The 11,617-nt window shown below is 56.0% G+C and overlaps 3 protein-coding genes across 5 annotated transcripts in view; 1 reads left to right on the top strand and 2 right to left on the bottom strand.

Moving 5' to 3' along the window:
• The window catches only part of AAMP (angio associated migratory cell protein), a 5,152-nt gene extending 4,862 nt beyond the window's left edge, over positions 1–290 (bottom strand). For both annotated transcript variants that reach the window (XM_024763315.1, XM_024763316.1), the window contains exon 1: positions 97–290. In XM_024763315.1, coding sequence (XP_024619083.1) covers positions 97–217 — 121 coding nt within the window. In that variant the 5' untranslated portion in view covers positions 218–290. The remainder of the gene's footprint in view (positions 1–96) is intronic.
• Positions 291–658: 368 nt separating this feature from the next.
• LOC112411839 (probable hydrolase PNKD) lies at positions 659–3,119 on the top strand. The gene is made up of 3 exons (XM_024763163.1): positions 659–732; positions 1,493–1,661; positions 2,745–3,119. The coding sequence occupies exons 1-3, from the start codon at positions 666–668 to the stop codon at positions 2,935–2,937; spliced, it is 429 nt and encodes a 142-aa protein (XP_024618931.1). The 5' UTR covers positions 659–665; the 3' UTR covers positions 2,938–3,119.
• Positions 3,120–3,838: 719 nt separating this feature from the next.
• Positions 3,839–11,617, bottom strand: part of TMBIM1 (transmembrane BAX inhibitor motif containing 1) — a 16,445-nt gene continuing 8,666 nt past the window's right edge. Inside the window, exons 1-11 of one of the 2 annotated variants that reach the window (XM_024763162.1) lie at positions 11,267–11,459; positions 9,976–10,076; positions 9,117–9,181; positions 8,851–8,904; positions 8,366–8,416; positions 7,798–7,837; positions 7,512–7,549; positions 7,247–7,334; positions 6,836–6,931; positions 5,730–5,783; positions 3,839–5,296 (exon numbers count right to left, since the gene is read on the bottom strand). In XM_024763162.1, coding sequence (XP_024618930.1) covers positions 5,150–5,296; positions 5,730–5,783; positions 6,836–6,931; positions 7,247–7,334; positions 7,512–7,549; positions 7,798–7,837; positions 8,366–8,416; positions 8,851–8,904; positions 9,117–9,181; positions 9,976–10,076; positions 11,267–11,459 — 927 coding nt within the window. In that variant the 3' untranslated portion in view covers positions 3,839–5,149. Of the gene's footprint in view, positions 5,297–5,729; positions 5,784–6,835; positions 6,932–7,246; positions 7,335–7,511; positions 7,550–7,797; positions 7,838–8,365; positions 8,417–8,850; positions 8,905–9,116; positions 9,182–9,975; positions 10,077–11,266; positions 11,500–11,617 lie in introns of those variants that run through there. The other variant, XM_024763160.1, reaches the window with a different exon arrangement.

The following is an 11,617-nucleotide window of genomic DNA, read 5'->3' as shown; positions in this document are numbered from 1 at the left end:
GTGGGGTGGGGGTGGGGTGGGGAGAGAGAGAAGCAGGGGGCAAAGGCCAGTGGTGAGCGCCTCCTGTCCCGTGGCCCGAGGATCGGCAGCTCTCACCCGGGTCCGGCGGACCGGGATCCAGTTCTACCACCTCGATAATCTCTTCATCACCATGGAAGCTTAGGGTCTCCAGTGGAGGGGTGTCAGCTGTGGCCCCGCTTTCCGATTCGGACTCCATGCGGCGCAAGCGGCGAACCCACTTCTCTGGGCCCAAACGCCTCCCAGAGTCAGCTCTGCGCGACGACGCGGAACTCGAGCCCCTCCTCCCGGGAGGAAGTAGGCGTACGCGACTCCCCGGCAGGGAGAGCGACGGCCTCTCGACCAATAGAGAAGGGGTGGGCTGGCTTAACCACCAATCACAGGGCAGAGTTGGGAGACGGAGCCGGGGCGTGGAGAGGAGAACCCAACTCCGCCCGACCTGACTCCGCCCCCAACAGGAGGGCAACAAGCGAGCGTGCGCGCCTCCGGGGTATCTCCTGGGAATAGTAGTTCTCCCGGGTCTGTCCCGCGGGCTTCTGGGAGATGTAGTTTCTGGTCTGTAGGCTGGACGGGAAGAGCGGGGGAGGCCCCTTACGCAAACTACAATTCCCGGCGGGGAGCGCGGTGAAGGGGGGTGGGATCTGAACATGGCGGCGGTGGTAGCTGCTACGGCGCTGAAGGGCCGGGGGGCGAGAAATGCCCGCGTCCTCCGGGGTAAGGAGAGGGACCCCGGGGAGGGCCGGACTGCAGGGGGCACCCTTTTACTCACATCCCGCTCGGCGATACCAGGAGGTCGGGGCTGTCGATTGCTGCCCGCACCCCTCTGCAGGATCTTAAAGAGTCTGGGAGCTAAAAGATGCTCTCTAGAGGTCACCCAGTCCATCCCTTAGCCTTCCCGTTACACGACACCCCTGGGGTCTTGCAGCGAAAGGGAGCCCCAAGGAAGCCTTTTAGACTCCCGTGCTCCAGGTGTTTCACACTCACCGCAGTGCAGAGGAAAGAGCCCTGGGCTTCTGGAGGCTTGGGTTCTAGCCCCGGATAATTAGCAGTTTGACCTTGGGCGAAGCAGTTCGTCTCTTGGGGCTTCAGTTTCCTCTTCTATAAAATGAGGGGATGGAGTAGACTACCTTTAAGCTCCCTTCCAGTGCTAACATTCTGAAATTTGAAAACCATTTCTCGGATTTCCTTCATACGTCTCAATGTGAGCCCCACTGCAGTCCTTCACATCCTGTCGTCTGAAGAGATGAAGAACAGCGAAGCTCGCTCTCCTGGCACCAGGGTAATGAGCCCGCAGTGACGTGGAAGTGGCTTTCAAAGGTGCCACCTCGATGGCGATTTTCCCATTTCTCTCTGGACTTTCCCTGGTACTTGTTACTCCAAACTGCAGTCACTCCCCTTCCTCAGATCTCAGCCATTCCTTCCCCGGGCTTTCTTCTCACCTTCTCTTACCTACCTTCCTTGCCTCCATCCACAGGGATTCTCTCAGGAGCCACAGCTAACAAGGCTTCCCAGAACAGGACCCGGGCACTGCAAAGCCACAGCTCCCCAGAGTGCAAGGAGGAGCCTGAGCCCCTATCCCCTGAACTGGAATACATTCCCAGAAAGAGGGGCAAGAACCCAATGAAAGCTGTGGGACTAGCCTGGTGAGTTTTAACTAACCCTTTGCCCACCAGTGGGGAGTGGCATCAGGGGAGGGTGGAACCCAGAAACGTCTCCAAGTTTCAGGTGGTGAGCTGAATCCAAGGTTGCGGAGACCGGATTGCTGGGTGTGAGGACTGGAATCTCAGAGGACTGGGGCAGGGGAGGGAGTTGGGAAAGTATGTGAAATTGGAGAGATAGTGGGTTTTCTGTGGAGTGAGCTGAGCTAATCTGATTCATATTTGGGTCCCTGGCCTCATCCTCTCTTTTGGGAGCTTGGGGCAAGACCCAATTGAGATTTTAATGGAGATTTAATTGAGATCACGCGAGATTATATTAGTTGTATAGTAGTAGCACCTACAAGGTGTTCAGTGCATTGTTATTTGAATCTAACTCTGATCTTGATACATATTATTGATCAATATTGAAAGAATAAGAGGGGGAAAATTAACATTTTTTCCAGCACCTAAGGTGTGCCAGTACTTTATCGCGTAATGTTTTAGTCTTTCTGAGATAAATAGGACATCCCCATTTTACAGAGGTGGGAACTGAGGCTCAGAGCTGGATTCTCACCAGGTCTTGTGACTCCATGACCTTTCCCCACACTGAAGTGCCTCCCACGTAGCAGTTACTCAGATTAAGAAGGGGAGTCTGGGAGGGGGTATGGGGTGGTTTAGGCAGAGGGAATCTTTGCCAGGACTTGGAGAGGGAAAGAGGATGGGCTGTCTGGAAAATCTTGCACAGTTGCTACAGCAGGAGATGGCAGGACTCATGCTGAGGAGTGTCAGGCTAAAGGGGAAAGGAATGACGAGGTGGGCAGAGACCCAACCACACTGGCCCTTTTGTGCCGTGCCTAGGAGTTTGAACTTGGCCAGGAAGTGATAAGAGAGCTATTACGGGGTTTTGAGCAGGGCAGCGACAGGATCTGATTCGAGTGGGACCCTCCAGCAGCCAGCACAGAGGCTGAATAGATGCGAGTTGTATTGCAGTGTTCGTGCAATTGGTGAGGCTGGAATGAGATTCTCCCCAGCTCCTCTGGCTCAGGCTTGGCCCCTCCCCAAACCCCGTGCACATCTCCCCACCCCTAGGGCCATCGGCTTCCCCTGTGGTATCCTCCTCTTCATCCTCACCAAGCGGGAAGTGGACAAGGACCGTTTGAAGCAGATGAAGGCTCGGCAGAACATGCGGGCATCCAACACGGGCGAGTATGAGAGCCAGAGGTTCAGGGCCTCCTCCCATCATGCCCCGACTCCTGAAGCTGGGTCCCGGGTGCAGTGGTGAGGAACACTGCCACCCTCCCCTAGACTGTATTGATTGTGGCCTCCAGACTGTCAAGTCCTTTCTGGTCTTTGCCTCTGAGGCCCACCAGAGGGCGCATGAAGCCCAGGCTGCTGCCAGCCCCATCCCTCCCGAGAAACCAGCCAAAGGCAAATAAAGTTATTGAGTGTTTGAGTGGAAAGGAACCAGGACTGGGTTTGTGAGTCCCTTGGGATGGGAGGGGCAGAGTGTGGGGTTGGTTACTCATGTGTGCTCCCTCTCACAGAAGCCTCAGTGTTCCAGGCTGAATGGTTGGGGAAACCACAGAGACTTAAGTACAAGCCTAGGCTCAGGCCCTGGGGACCAAGCCCTCAGAGCTGCTGGCCAGGAGGGTGAGGTTCCATTCAGCCTAAACAAATAATAAAGAGAATCAAAGAAGGCATTCAGGGTGTGGAGTTTAAAAAAGCACTTAATCCTCTTGGCTGAGTCCAAATGACTCAACCTCTCTGGGCCTCAGTTTCCTTGTTCATTAAGAGGGATTGAACTAGTGATTTCTAAGGCAGGAGTTCTAAACCTGAACATTGTGGTCCATCCCCACCCCCACGCCTCATATGTGAAATCGTGTGTACACATACAGTTTTGAGGGGAAGAGAATTCATAGCTCTCATGCACTTTTGTAAAGGGTCCGTGGTGCAGAAAAGGTCATGTGCAATGGCTCTGAGTGGCCCCTGCCAGACCTGGGGTTGAGGGTTGAGCCATCCATCACCAGGAAGCGCTGGGACAAAGTATACTTGGTTATCGTAGAAAAGGTAAATGATACCAAGCCAGAACGCAAAGCTAGGATGTGGATGCATCGGGCAGAGCCAGACAAGTTCTCCCAGAGCTGACGACACCTTAAAGTGAAGAAAACCAGAGCCAAACAGGGTTTTACCTTCTAAACGTTAAACTTTATTACATTTCTGGTTATGTCCTTTTTTGGGATATATTTAGGACCAAATACTTAATAGAGGAGCCCTAATTATACCCTTGGGCTGACTGGGTCTCCACCCCAGCCCATAGAGTGACCCTTGTCCCCCTTCCCCATTCCAGCTTGAGGCACCTGGTGTCATGAAGAAAGCGGTAGTTGGCTGGAGAGACAGGGCCCAAGTCTTAAATCCCCCAAGCATAAGTTAACAAACTAAGAAGGGCGTCTCCTTCCTCTTGGGGCCCTCCCCGAGTTAGCAGAAGGGAAGAACCATGGGTACCACAATAAGCTTCCGTATCTCTCAGGGTGGGGGACCCCAAGGCATTTCCCCTGCCTACACCCCCGTCTCTCTTCACCCTGGTTACTTCCTGACCACACGGCCAGGAAGTGGTGATCATACACACCATCCCATCTCCTGACCTTTGTCCCTCACTTTCTGCTGTGAGCGCCTGAGCACAGGAAGCAAGAGGTCCCTCTGACTAGAGATCTCAGAAGCACCAGGGAGGCCCCAGGCAGCTTTGGAGAATGGGGACCAGGTGGCCGCAGAGGGGCCTGCACTACTACCACAAGCCATGAGGAAGCCCCGGATAGATGCTGCTCTGTATTGGCCTCTGCGCTTGGCTTTGCTCACTCTCCTCTTCCTCCCCACCCGAAACCCAGAAGATCAGTATATATGTGCTGTCGAAAGAAGAGGCTGAAGCAGGGGAGACCCACAGGCACAAACCCCCTCTACCTTCCTGAGTCAGAAGGCGCCAGGGGTTGCCGAAGAAGTACAGGATAATGCCTATGAGTCCAGGAGGCGGGGGGGGGGCAAAGCTCTCTGGCTTTGCTGGGGGCTGAGAGAGGAAACAGCTCCAGCTATCAAGTCCAGAAGCCCGAGGCAGAAGTGGGAGAGGAAACCCCATCACCAGAAAGTCCCTCCTACCTCTCATATTCCATTTTAGCTATCAAATAGGCTCTTTTCATCCCTCCCAACTCCAACCCCAACTGTTAAGGATTTGGTGCCCCATAGTGGGCGGAGGGAGAATGCACATCTTTGGCCCAGTTCCTGCCAAGTCCACTAAGGGCAAGAGTGAGTTAGTCCCTAGTTCCTCCAACCCCACCAAGTACCTACACATCCACAGCCAGAGAGGCTACCCATCCCCGGACAGAAAGGAAAATGGGCATATTACTTGAGGGGCAGGAAAGGGGTCTAGGCCCAGACCCAGGTCACAGGGCCCAGCCCTCTAGGGAAAGAAAAGTCCAAGGGTAGGGCGGAACAGGAGGGGCTCCTTAATCGCGATTCCCCAGGAGCTGCAGCACAAAGGTGAAGATGTAGACAATGTCTGTGTAGATCTGCAGGGCGCCGGTGATGTAGTCCTCTGGGCTGATGGTGTACCTCCGGTTCCCCAGGACCAGCTGTGTGTCGTAAGCCAGGAACTGCAGGACAGGAAGCCACGCATGAGGACCCAGATGGTCAGCAGATCTGTCCTGGGAGCCTCTGGGCCATTAGAGGACCCAGTGGTCAGCAGATCTGTCCTGGGAGCCTCTGGGCCGTTAGATATGCTTAGGGAACACATTAATGAACAGCAGAACACGTGGTCTCTGCCATTAAAGCAGTTCACAGTCCAGAAGGGGAGACAGACACACCATCTCCATAATACAGCCCACTGACAGTTCTCATAGCAGGCGGTGTGAACAAGAGATGACGGGAATGCCCAGAAAATCAGTGGAACCTCTGGACAGTAGGGAAAGGGAAGGGCGGCTGTGGCCCCACGCCCTGCCTCCCAAGCAGCCTACATTCACCATCCTCACAGTTCCTCCCCTCTGTCCCCTCAGCTCCCCTTCCTAGAGGGGGCGGGGTCTTACTCACCAAAGTGAAGCAAATGGCCCCCAAAGCAGCATAGACCATGTGCAGCCAGTAAACCTGGGGAGAAAGGACAGGGATGGCATTAGAAATCTTAGCATAGCTTGGACTGAGGCAGGCCCTCAGGACCATCTTCCCCCCCTGGATGTCTGGCCAAGTGCAAAGATCCAGGATGCTAGCTACGTGAAAGGACTACTTCTACCTTCCAGATCCTGGGAGAAATTAAGAATAGTAACATATATGGTAGAGAAAACAGAGGCCATCGTCCAATGGCCATATAAAACCAATCACAGCATCCTTTAGCCTAGCCAGTCTCCAAAGTTAGTCAAGGTACAGAGGTGTCCACTACGCTTCTGGAAGAAAGAAAATGGTTGAGTTCTAGCTCTGGGAGGGGCAGACCCAGGCATGCATTGCTTGAAAAGCCCCATCACCTTCACTCTAGTCATGGTCAGCCTTCAATAGACCGTGTTCCTGCAGCCCAGCCTGGGAGGGACAGACTAAAGGAGAGGGCTGGGAGGGAAGCCCCCCAGCCACCCTGATAAACAGCGGAGTCAGGGAACACCCCCAGGGCAGCCCTGCTCAACAGCCCTCCAGGGGCCTGTCCACAGAAGGGCAGGGCCAGCCACGGTCAAGTGGGCAGGCGGCCCTCCCGTCCACGTGCTTCCCCTTTCAGCACTGTTCTCCCCTCCCCGCCACGAAGCTCCCCTCAGCCTAGGGGCCTCACACGCTGCCCCTCCCGCTGACTGGAATAAAAGAAGAGTTAGATACAGTGATCTCTAAGGTCTCTTCCACCCAAGCCCATCTTCTCGGTCCTCTGGGTTCCTCTGGCAACCTGCCTCTGAGAACCTGGTCTCAGCTGTCAGACAGATCTAACCACTGCTTCCCATAGGAATCCCATGATGCTATCCAGGGCCTCAGGTGCCATGGCTCCCAGGACCTGCCATTTCCAAAGATACCCCAATCCAGAGGATGGTGCTTCAGCGTGGGTGCCTTTGCTAGCCAGTCGAGAGGTTCTAGAAGCCAGAGGCCTGTGGGGCCTGCTACACCACGATATACAGAAAGTCTGCCCTGGGCACTGGGTTCAGTGACTCCGGCTCTCCTGGGACACTCACATATTGGAAGGACAGCACGATGGCAGTGACAATGCCAGTCACCATCATCACAATCCCCAGGACACAGAAGAGGCCTGTGCACGAGGTGAAGTCCACCTGCCAGGAAGAGAGGGGGAGGCACATGTCAGACGGGCCACCTGGCCCAGCCAGCCAGGCCCTCCCTCTTCCTCCAGGGAGTCCCAGTGCTGCCTCCTGGGGGCCATGGGAGTGACCGTGACATTCTAAGGACAGACACAGGAAGCAGTTTTGTGGATGTAGTTGTGAAGGGAAGGGGATTAAGGTCTCTGAGGGAAATGCCTAGCATAGGGGTGTGGGCCCTTCCAGGCCTGCTCATGTGCCAAGCCCAGAAGGCCAGGTCTGTATAAAACAGGGGGATGGGGTGGCCAGGGAAGGGCCCTCCGGTGCCCTCACCTTGGTCTGGAAGCAGAAGATGGTGACTGAAATGGACACCACAGCAGTGATGATCATTGCAATGATGACGGCTTTGGTGTCATACACACTGCAGGGAAGGAGTTGAGAGAGGCCAGAGGCATATGCCACACACGAATGACTCCAAAACTACTACTTCTGGAAGCATCGTGCCCAGAATCCACCCATACAGGTGGCTGCCAGCCCAGAGATGCCCCACGCTCCCCTATAAAACACACCACCGTGTAGTAACTGTCCTTGAACGTACCTGGAAATGGTGCCGGTCATGTAGCCCATGGCAAGAGTCTGAGGGAAGGACAGAGACCAGAGTGAGACACTTAAGAAGAGAGCCGGAGCCCTGGAGGCACGGCCAGGAGGGTTTGCCAGAGCTGGCGATACGTGTGACTGAGTAGGAAAGCCCGGGGAGACCAAGGGCAGGGGTCAGGGTAAGGTCAGGGAGAGAGCTAGGGACATTTTCCACCACGGCGTGCCATTCCTTCCCTGGGACCAGCCCTCCCTCACCATCTCCACACCCTGGACCTTTCTAGACTCACAAAGAGGGTCAGCAGGATAAGGTTCCATGGGAAACGGCGTCTGAAGGGAAAGAAACCATAGTTAAGTGGTGTGGGGCCGGCCAGGTCTCAGAGGCTCCGTTAGCAGAAGGAAGCTCTTGGCTTATGTGCCTGGAGAATTAGGCCTGGACTTGGGGGAGGCGAGGCTGGCATGGCCCTTGATACCTGCTCAGGTGTCTGTGCAGGGACAGGAGGGACAATAGGACAGACCTGGGCTGTGGAGCCACAAAGACCTGGATTCGTTTGCAGCTCTCTGACTACCTGTGTGACTGTGAGAAAGTTCCTCAGCCTCTCTGAGCCTTGGGTCCTTCCTATTTGTTAAATAGTTTAAGTGCTACACATCTTGCAGGGTAGCTGTAAGAATAACAGCTAGATAGCTAAATAGATCCCACACACACCAGGCACTCTGCACACAGCTGAACGATAGCCACCACCATCATCATCATCACTGCCGGTACGTCTCCACTTAGCTGCTCTAAGGAATCCCCTTTCTGTGCAAAACAGCCCCACACCCCCATCCCTTCCCCCTGTCTAAGTCTCTGGGACTCACCTGGGTCCCTCGCAGCAGGCAAGGACCAGGTACGTGACCAGGAACACGGCACTGGGGAGAAGAGACAGGGAAGTAGTCTCCAGACCCCCTCTGCCCCTTGGCCCCCTCCCGGCCCAGCCTGGCAGCACTCACCACACCGTAAGGCTGGAGGTCCAGAGAGCTATCTAGAAGTGTGAGGGGAAGCTACCCAGCCAGGGGCACTGAGGACATCTGTAACAGGGGGTTTGGCCAGGGAGGAGGCTGCAGGAGCCACCGCAGAGAGGCTGCCAGAACACGGGGACGGTCCTGCAGGACGCACGTTGACACCAGTCCCCCACCCCGGCTCTCAGGAGTTCCGTGACACTTACACTCGGTGGCACACACCCACACTTCCCAGCACAGCTGGGAGGGCCCCTCTCCAAAAGGATCTCATCCCTGCCCCGAAAAGCTGGTCAACTGTCACCCCTCCTCTCCTTGCCCCCGTGCAGAGAGAAGCACAGACTCACTAGGACGCATAGTAGACGGCCAGGTTTGCCCTCACGAACTCGCTGACGGGCTTCCTGTGGAGCAGGGGGGACAAGAGAGGAGTCACACCACGGCTTGTCTGCCTCCCTGCCGAGGCCCTGCCCCTCTTCTCTAATCGCCCACATCCCAGCTCCTCTTCCAGTCCCTCTGAGTTGAGGGCCCACCCCAAGCCACGCTCCCAGCAGGTGACCCAGAGCCAGGACCCCAGAGCTACTTCCCAGCGGTGTGGAGAGGCCTAGAGACTCACACAAAGGTGAAGATAGCGATGATGGCCACCGTGATGAGCAGCTGGATGGAGATGATGGTGTAAACCTGGAACACAGGCAGTGGTGGGGAGCACGGTCACCACCCTGCACTCCCGGACTCTCCCCAGGAAGCAGCCGGGCCCTGAGACCAAGGAGCCCCAAAGACCTTACCACCCTAGCCCTGGCCCCTCTTTCAGAGCTAGGGAGGAGTCTCCTGCCTCATTCTGAAGGATCTACTCTTACTCCTCTTCTACTTGGGAGCCTGCCACAGCTGCAGCTTGGCAGAGAGGCCGCCCCCAGTAAGGGCTCAGATACTGTACACGCCCCCACCAGGGCTGACCCCCACCCCCCACTGCCCCCTGTCCTCTCCCCCTCCCTGCCCAGCACCTGGCCTCCACTGGCACTCACTGCCCTGCCTCTGCCCCCTGCCTCACCGCACTCCCAGGTTCAGCATCCGCGCCTGCAGCGGCTCAGCCTGACATTGGTCAGGTTCTGTCCACCCTGAGCAGGTGCTGGGCAGACGTGAGACGTGGGGGCAGGGGCTGCGAGCGAGTGCAATCAGTTCTGGCTTCAAGTTGCTCCCATCTAACAGGAGAAGGAAGCTTGCAGGGGGCAGAACACTTCAGCAGAGGCTGCCCAGATTTTCCCAGATTGAATCTGCCCCCCAAAACAAGGTCAAGGAACAGAGGCACTAAAGGTGGGCGAACACAGGTTAGAGGAACTGGGGTCCCCTTGAGGAGAGTGCAGGGCTAGAGAGGACCCAGAAGGCAGCAGCACCTGTGCGTGGAAACGAGTGTTCCCCGGCTCCATTCCCCCAGCCCCAGGGGCCCAGGTTCACCGGCCTCCCAACCCATATCTCACCTTTTGGATGAAGGCGTGTCGGACTTTCCTGTCACCCCACTCTCCAGACTCGAAGTTGTCACTCACAGCTCTCTCCTCCCCATCATAGCCCTGGCCTGGGCCTGGGGACAGATCATATATGACCAACTGGGGACCTGGGACGTGTGGCCTCCATCCCCAAGCCTCCACGGCACTATCTCACAGTCTCAGGTATCTCCAGCCAAAAGACACGTGTTACAACTCAGGAACTCCCCAGCCAGGTCCTCTAGGTACCTTCCACGTGACCAGAGCTGGTACCACAGGGAGCAGCGTACCCCTGGCCAAAGGGGGCTTAGGTGTGACCACTCCGTCAGCATGTATTTACTGAAGGGTGTGAACACCTGTGGTCACTGCCATCAAGGGGACACGACCTCATGAGGAATCCAGGCAAGCGCGGGGCAGAGGGGCTGGCGGAGTCAGAGCGGGGACTCAGGGGTGGAAGGAGGAAAAGGAAGATAGAAACAGCGCACGTGTGTGGAGGATGGAGAACCGAGTGTGCGGACTGATCTACATCAGGCAAACATTAGGACTCGGGGAAAACAGAAATATCAGGGGTGTGCGTGCACAGGACGAGGCGTGACCATAAACGTGACTGATGTACCAATATTCACACCAGAACACGTACGGCCAGATGACAGCTGGCTGTGCTCCAGGATTCCAGAGATGCTGCAGGGGCTCAACACATTCTTTGAATGCCTCCTTGGGAGCTGCTTTCAAAATCCGCATGTGAGCCACACAGGAAAATCTCACCACATTCTAACCTCATCTCGTTTCTGACCAAATTTACCAGCCATGATGTTTATCAAGCATCCAAGCTACTTCTGGATGTTTGCGAAAATCAGATGTTACCTTAAGAGATGAGGATTTGTCAGCACCGAGAATATTAAAACAAAAAAGTGCTTTGGGTTCCAAAGGCAGTTCCTAAGGAAGTGGGGAGTGTAGGTGGGGTGGCAGCTGCCTCGCTGGGCAACGGAAATGGCCTCCTCGGGTCACAGATCTGAAAGAATTAATTACTTCACCAGCCACTTTCTCATCTGATGTGTAAGTTCTGGTGTGTGTCTTATGGACCCAGTCTCCTTTCTGAATAAAGGGGCTGGCAGGTGGTCCGGGGGGCTAGGAGCTGAAGGAAAACGCAGGGAGGTAACAAAGATGGGGAAACAGAAGGAGAGAGCTAAAGAGATGAAAAAAGGGATAAAGGAAGGAAGGGAAGTAGCTTCACGTGCTATGACTATTGCCTCCTCCCACCCACCCCCACTGCCCTTCAGGGACTCACCATAGTTCATGGGCGTCGGGTGGATGGGGGGCATAGGCTGTGGGTAGCCAGCAGGGTGACCGTAGCCAGGCTGTGGGTAGGCAGGGTACCCACCAGGCAGGACAGATGGCTGCCCGTAGGCCCCCGGGGGCAGAGCGTTAGGGTACAGGGGGTTGCGGTCCTCATACGGAGGGGGGGCACTGGGGTGGGACATGGTGGCTCACGGGCTGAGGGTAGACCCCAGCTGCTGGGACCTGAAAGAAAGACGAGAGAAGCAGTCATGAGTGCCCAGGCCCCGCTCACTCAGCCCCAATCCAGCCTGCCTCTGTGGAGAGGAAAGCCTCAGACTTCCTCTCCCCATCACAGCGCATC

The sequence above is a fragment of the Neophocaena asiaeorientalis genome, unplaced genomic scaffold (assembly GCF_003031525.2).
Source record: "Neophocaena asiaeorientalis asiaeorientalis breed wild unplaced genomic scaffold, Neophocaena_asiaeorientalis_V1.1 scaffold86, whole genome shotgun sequence".
Lineage (NCBI taxonomy): Eukaryota > Metazoa > Chordata > Mammalia > Artiodactyla > Phocoenidae > Neophocaena > Neophocaena asiaeorientalis.
This window is presented reverse-complemented; position numbering and strand designations above follow the sequence as displayed.